The sequence below is a fragment of the Engraulis encrasicolus genome, chromosome 11 (assembly GCF_034702125.1).
Source record: "Engraulis encrasicolus isolate BLACKSEA-1 chromosome 11, IST_EnEncr_1.0, whole genome shotgun sequence".
In the NCBI taxonomy this organism is placed as follows: domain Eukaryota; kingdom Metazoa; phylum Chordata; class Actinopteri; order Clupeiformes; family Engraulidae; genus Engraulis; species Engraulis encrasicolus.
The window spans coordinates 7,362,122-7,369,621 of NC_085867.1; the positions used below are offsets into that span (position 1 = coordinate 7,362,122).

The 7,500-nt window shown below is 47.0% G+C and overlaps 1 protein-coding gene across 1 annotated transcript in view; it reads right to left on the minus strand.

Annotated features, from left to right (window-relative positions):
• grk3 (G protein-coupled receptor kinase 3) overlaps window positions 1-7,500 on the minus strand; it is a 110,202-nt gene that overhangs the window by 33,582 nt on the left and 69,120 nt on the right. Inside the window, exons 5-11 of the mRNA XM_063209825.1 lie at window positions 6,516-6,590; window positions 5,361-5,422; window positions 4,471-4,522; window positions 3,347-3,438; window positions 1,195-1,294; window positions 817-895; window positions 1-80 (exon numbers count right to left, since the gene is read on the minus strand). The exon at window positions 1-80 is cut by the window's left edge and continues 51 nt beyond it. Of these exons, the coding sequence (XP_063065895.1) occupies window positions 1-80; window positions 817-895; window positions 1,195-1,294; window positions 3,347-3,438; window positions 4,471-4,522; window positions 5,361-5,422; window positions 6,516-6,590 (540 nt within the window). The remainder of the gene's footprint in view (window positions 81-816; window positions 896-1,194; window positions 1,295-3,346; window positions 3,439-4,470; window positions 4,523-5,360; window positions 5,423-6,515; window positions 6,591-7,500) is intronic.

Here is a 7,500-nt window from a genome sequence, read left to right on the forward strand (position 1 = left end):
GATGATCTCGGCGGCGTAGAAGCGCATCTCCTTCTCACTGAACACACCGTGCTGCGACAGGTGATAGTGCAGGTCCCCGCCTGGACAAGGAACACACACGGAGACACACACGGACACACACGCACACGCACACGAAAACAAGCACAACACGTACACACAAAGAAGCACACAAAGAAGCATTCACGCATGCACGCACACGTGAAAACAAGCACCCGCACACACACGAAAACAAGCACACGCACACGAAATCAAGCACACATGCACACGCGCGCGTGCGCACACACGCACAAACGCACACACACGCAGGGAAAAAAAGCACAGAAACTCGCATGAACGCAAACACAGACGGGGACACAAAGACACAAACACATGCACAAGCAAACACATGTGGAAACACAAACAAACGCACACACACACACACACACACACACACACACACACACACACACACACACACACACACACACACACACACACACACACACACACACACACACTAAAATGATGAACAATGTCATGGAGAAACAGCAGCCTGTTTGGCCGTGGCATTTGAGCAGCAAGGAAAGATATATACAGATAAAGAGTGTGTGAGGTGCGCAGTGCACATCTATCTGTCAATCTTTGAGGAACTGGATCCGTGTCTGTGTGCACATGGTATACCTCTATCTGTGTATCTTCGCGGTGTGTGTTTGTTTGTGTGTGTGTGTGTGTGTGTGTGTGTGTGTGTGTGTGTGTGTGTGTGTGTGTGTGTGTGTGTGTGTGTGTGTGTGTGTCTAAGGAGGCATGACGGGTGTCAGGCTTAATAAAACCACTTACCATTCATCAAGTCCAGGATGAAACAGAGCTTATCTGGGGTATGGAAGGCATACGTCATACACACAATAAACGGGCAGTCCTGTGGACACAGAGACAGAGAGAGAGAGAGAGAGAGAGAGAGAGAGAGAGAGAGAGAGAGAGAGAGAGAGAGAGAGAGAGAGAGAGAGAGAGAGAGAGAGAGAGAGAGAGAGAGTACAGTTTAGTTTTAGTTCTGTGTGTGTCTCTTTGTGTGTGGATTTGATGTGTGGGTCTGCGTGTATGTGTGTGTGTGTGGATGGGTGTGTGTGTGTGTGTGTGTGTGTGTGTGTGTGTGTGTGTGTGTGTGTGTGTGTGTGTGTGTGTGTGTGTGTGTGTGTGTGTGTGTGTGTGTTTTCTTACCCCTGTGCTGACTAGCGACAACATAATCCTTTCGTTCAGCGCCAGTGTCTCCCCCTGCTTCATCTTGATCCTCTTCTTATCCAAACACTTCATTGCATACCTGACACACACACACACACACACACACACACACACACACACACACACACACACACACACACACACACACACACGAGCACACACACACACACACACACGCACACACACACACGCACACACACACACGCACACACACACACACACACACACACACACACACACACGAGCACACACACACACGCATACGCACACACACACACAATTAACACACATACATAATTTACACACACACATTTTAGCAAATGGCATACACACACAACCAAATGAAAAAAATAAACATATTCTAGCAAAGGATAGAAACCCGCATAACAAATGAAGACGCGTGAAGACGGCCCATCCCAGGTATCTTATGACTGTGTTTGTTTAGAGGAGTTGAGCAGGGATGCAATTGGGAAAGGCTATAGAGAAGGAAAATCATCAAATTGAGAGAATTGTGTATTTGAGCCTGGTTGCAAAATCGGTAATTCTTGCTAAGTAAAAAGGAATGAGAGTTACATCTTTAAGGGGGAGTGGGGAATTCCCATTCACAATCACTATGAGAAACACTGGGGATTAGGGGGCACATTAAGGCAAGGCATTCATTTGTCTGCAGTTAAAGTTGAGAAAGTCCCATTTGGGGAGCCTAAAAGTGGGATGCCAATGCATCCGGCACCTATGCATTAGGAGATTAGCCTGATTATCATCAACTTTCAAAGCTCTTCGAGACTTGGTCTGAGCAAGACCATAACCATTGACATTTCCCAAACGGCATGGTTTACCCGCCTCCCTTGGTTTGCTACTGGTTGTTTGCGAGCCGACAAAGTGGGAGCTCAGAAACGTATTTGTATAGCTCCTGGCCTGACTAGAAGAAACACTGGTTTTGTGTCACTAGGAGGCCACGGCCTGACTATTAGGGGATACCCTTGAGACCCAATGAGGTGTACTGTTATAGGCAGGGGTGCACATAACTTTTTTAGGCCGTTACTCATATGCGCACCAGCAAATATGCTTTAGTACGCACCTCATCCGCGGTAACAAAAAAAAAAAAAAAAAAAAAAAAAAAGGCTACTGTCTGCCGAAGGATAAAACATGATCACCACGAACGTTGACACATGTTGTTTGAAGGCTAATGCAACTGGTGAAAGGTAGCCTAATCAAATGTGTTGTTAGTTTGGTATTCTTTAAATCTTAATTAGCCTACAAATGGTACAGGTAATCTTCAAGTTAAGTGATTATTGTCTGGATTTCATCTGTTTTTGCCGATTTCGCCGTCATGCCTGTTAACTGATGCACAGAGGGGGAATAAACTTGTATGCAGTGTCCGTTTGGAATATGGTGGGAGGAAGCTGACGAAATTAAGAAGTGGAGCTGGCCGGGAACTGCGTGCATTTAAGAAGCCACGCGCATGGATGCATGCTTTCAGTTTTTAACTTCTATGCATCGGAGTTGCCAATGAGAATGACGTCGGTGCGCGTCCATTCTGGGAGTTAACAGACGGCACAATTCCATAATGATGGAGGGAGGAGGAGAGAGCCAGCTCAACTTGGTCGCGCTCGCGCTGACTGTCGTTAGATTTACAGTTGATATGCCAGTGACATGTCAATTTTTAGGCATTCATGAGAAAACAGGACACGGCGCGTCCCTTACCTGTTCAACACGGTACGCATGCTTTCACTACCACATAGCCTATGGAATGATTCCGCATTTCAAGGGACTGGCACTACATTTCTGTCATCACTACATTTCTGTTCATCATTATTAGCCTCAAGCCACGGCACTTGGAGCCACTTCTCGGAAAGTTTTGTTTTTTAAATCTCTGGCTCAATTTTCTTTGCTGTTGACGAAACTCCAAAGAAACTGGTTATTGCTTCTGTTGTCTGTTTCTTTTTGGACATGTTTGACCATTCACCAACATCAACAATCTGTTGAGATAGTCAGTACGCAAGTGCGCTGTAGTGACCGAGGTGGCTGTACGCATTGCTATTTTTTGGTGCGCATGCGCACCTGCATGCCAGTTATGTGCACCCCTGGTAATAGGCCATGAGGGTTGTACATGATGCGAATGGCTACTCACATTTTGCCCGTGTCTGCCTTCCTGCAGCCATACACCTCTCCAAATCCACCTCGCCCAATGATGCGGTGCACACTGAAGTCATTCATCGTCAACTGGAGAGAGAGAGAGAGAGAGAGAGAGAGAGAGAGAGAGAGAGAGAGAGAGAGAGAGAGAGAGAGAGAGAGAGAGAGAGAGAGAGAGAGAGAGAGAGAGAGAGAAGAGACAAGCAGGACAGAGGGACACAGAGAGGCAGCAAGAGGGAGCCAAAGACAAAGAGAGAAGGAGAATGAAGAAGAGGATGAGGAGGAAGAGGAGGTGGAAGAGGAAGAGGAGGAGGAGGGAGGTGGAGGCAAGTAGAGGGAGGGAAAACTCTTCAGTCTTAAAAGCCCTTCAAACTCCCAACGGTCATTTTAGATCAATATACATTCAAGCCTATACAATATTTACACTCCTGTTGCTAAAAGGTACAGGGAATATTAAGTATCTATTAATGTAGCATAAAAGGCAGCATGAAGTAAGTAGTTGTTGACATGATTCAATCCAATATTTCATGACAGGCCAGAGGGAAGCATCTGAAGTAAGGGCTGCTCAGAATTCTCCCTGGAGAAGAGGCATTGGCTACAAAACAACACCTGGTGCTGCAGTTTATGACGTTTTTACTGATGTCTTTGCAGTTTTCTTGAACGTACACTGACATTATCGTTATTGTATGTTTGCGTGCTGTTAAAATATATATTTCTTGGTAAAGGGTAACCGGGCGAATAGACCGGCCGTGACGAGATAGCAGCGGCGGCACATGCAGAGCTCAGCAGACCCCAGAGGAAAAGGTGGCGAGTGCTCTTAGTGGTCTTCGCCCTCTTGTCATCGCTTCTGGAAAATGTATTCTTTCAAGGAGCAATGAAGATCTTCGTCAGCACTCATGCACACACACACGTACAGTAATACACACACAAACACTTGGTCTCAAAAAGAGATTGGAAGCTCTGCACCTCCTCCATCATTGAGCCAATAAATCAAACCCAGGTTGCAGTATCACGCACGCGCACGCACACACGCGCACACGCGTCGCGCACACTAACACACACACACACACACACACACACACACACGCACACAAGCGAAAAGGACAGAGCGGTGAAACTCACGTGGATGTTAAGCTCCACATTCTTCCACTGGCAGAAGCGAGTGAACTTGTCACTTTAGGGAGAAAGAATGAAGAGGAATGAGAGGGGAAAAAATGGAGAGGGGGAAAGAAAAACAAGAGAGAGAGAGAGAGAGAGAGAGAGAGAGAGAGAGAGAGAGAGAGAGATAGAGATAGAGAGAGAGATAGAGAGAGAGAGAGTGAACGAGAGAGCGAAAGAGAAAGAGCAAGAGAGAGGGGGTGGGGGAAGGAAAAGGAGAGAGGATTATAAAAATGAAATACTGCCACAGGAGTTGAAATTCATCACATGTGAAGCCGAGTGCAGTCCTGGACACTAGCGTCTTGGGAAAACACACACAGCACACCACACGGTACACTGCATTTATACTCGCAGCAAAGTGGCAGAAAACAGAAGAAAAACACAAAACAGTTAATTAGCCACTACGTAAATCTGCAGTGAAATGATAATGTTGACAAGTGTGCTGCAATTACAGCTATAATGAACACTCTGGCGCCCAGACAAAGGGCACTGACAGCAGGTATGCCATGATGTGATACCACAGGAGGAAGGGTGTGTGTGTGTGTGTGTGTGTGTGTGTGTGTGTGTGTGTGTGTGTGTGTGTGTGTGTGTGTGTGTGTGTGTGTGTGCGCGCGAGTGCATGTGTATATGTGCGTGTGCGAATGCATGTGTGTATATGTGCGTGAACGCATGTGTGTGAGAGTGTGTGTGTACGAGTGAGTGAATTGGCAATGCAAAAGTCTAAATATTTGTCAGAGAGAAGCCTGGAGAGAGCGAGAGAGAGAGACGGAGAGAGCGAGAGAGAGAGATGGAGAGAGAGAGCGAGAGAGAAAGAGAGAAAGAGAGAGAGAGAGGGAGAGAAAGAGTCTCCTCACCTTTCTATGTATTTCTGAAAGATTTTTCCTCGGAGGCTGTCGCAGATCTCCAGGATGTACGGCTGCAAAAGATGCACACTGACGTTAGGACACCACTGCACTCCAGTACACACACACACACACACTGACGTTAGGACACCGCTGCACTCCAGTACACACACACACACACTGACGTTAGGACACCACTGCACTCCAGTACACACACACACACACACACACACAGACGTAAGGACACCACTGCACTCCAGTACACACACACACACTCACACACACACTGACGTTAGGACACCGCTGCACTCCAGTACACACACACACACACACTGACGTTAGGACACCACTGCACTCCAGTACACACACACACACTCACACACACACTGACGTTAGGACACCGCTGCACTCCAGTACACACACACACACACACACACAGACGTTAGGACACTATAGCACTCCAGCACACGACGTTAGGACACCGCGGCACTCCAGTACACACACACACTGACGTTAGGACACCGCTGCACTCCAGTACACACACACACACACTGATGTTAGGACACTATAGCACTCCAGTACACACACACACACACTGACGTTAGGACACTATAGCGCTCCAGTACACACACACACACACACACACTGATGTTAGGACACTATAGCGCTCCAGTACACACACACACACACACTGACGTTAGGACACCGCTGCACTCCACTACACACACACACTGACGTTAGGACACTATAGCGCTCCAGTACACACACACTGACGTTAGGACACCGCTGCACTCCAGTACACACACACACACACTGACGTTAGGACACCACTGCACTCCATACACACCCCATCACATCACATCACATCACATCACATCACAGTGCCACGGCTATCTCTCTCACACACACACACCAGCTCTTTTATTTATTACATACAGTAAGCACACTAGTCCCATTTCCTCACCATCAAACACGCACGCACGCACGCACGCATATAAGCACACACACACCTTTCTCTACCCATAGTCTTTTCCACAAACAACACTGTTACTACAGCCCACACCTGCATGAAACATCGGGAAACAAACTGGCCTATTTCTCAATAGCTTCTAGATAATTTCTCTTCCACACCCAGACATGGAAGAATGCACACCTATTGGTACTTACCTGGAAAAGAGTTGGTGGCACCTGCTTTTTGGCCAGGTGGGTTTGGACATGTTCTACAGCTTTCTTGGAGAAGGGCTGTCAAGAGGAGAAAGAGGGAGGGGGTGAGAGAGAGAGAGAGAGAGAGAGAGAGAGAGAGAGAGAGAGAGAGAGAGAGAGAGAGAGAGAGAGAGAGAGAGAGAGAGAGAGAGAGAGAGAGGTAGAGAGGTAGAGAGGGGGGGGGGGTAGAGAGGAAGAGGGAGAGAAAAGTATTAGATCACCCATATGGATCGGGCATGATGAGGAATGCAGCACAATATTCAATTGAATATTTGAACAACTGACCAATCCGCCATGATGATGCACAGACTGTGCTAAAGAATCCCTTGTCCCTGAAACTAATGGCACACACTCATTTCACATTGCTCGAATACATAGCCACACAGAAATGACACAAGCGCACACAGACACAGACACAGACACGGCACGTCACGGCAGCATGAAGAGTCTAATGGCTCATTCTTTTGAAACTCGGGAGTCGAAAACCCAAAACTCTGCGTCAGTAAAGTGCAATAGAACAGGTACTCAGATCAGGGTTCCGAAACACAAATGTGGAGCAGTTCGGTGTACTCCGAGTTCGTTTAACATTAGTGTTTTAAGACATTTGTATTGTCTCCAACTGTAGCAACAGAACGCATTCACAATGGACGTCGGAAAACGCAACATAGGTCTACCGACAACCGAGTTTCAAAAGAATGTACCGTAACAGAGGGTTATCATACTGAGATTCCATTCTAGAATGCCCGACATGTCCTATTGCCAAGGCAACCAGATAAACTGCATTTAGAGACCATGCCATGCTTGACAATGTGCTGCATTGCTGACCACTGAATGCGATTGTCAACACAGTGAGGCGAAGACATAGTGCAAACAATGTATTTTGAGGTATTTATTTTTCTTGTCTTTTACTGTATGTATGCGTGACTGTCAGTGGGTGCCAGGCGATGTG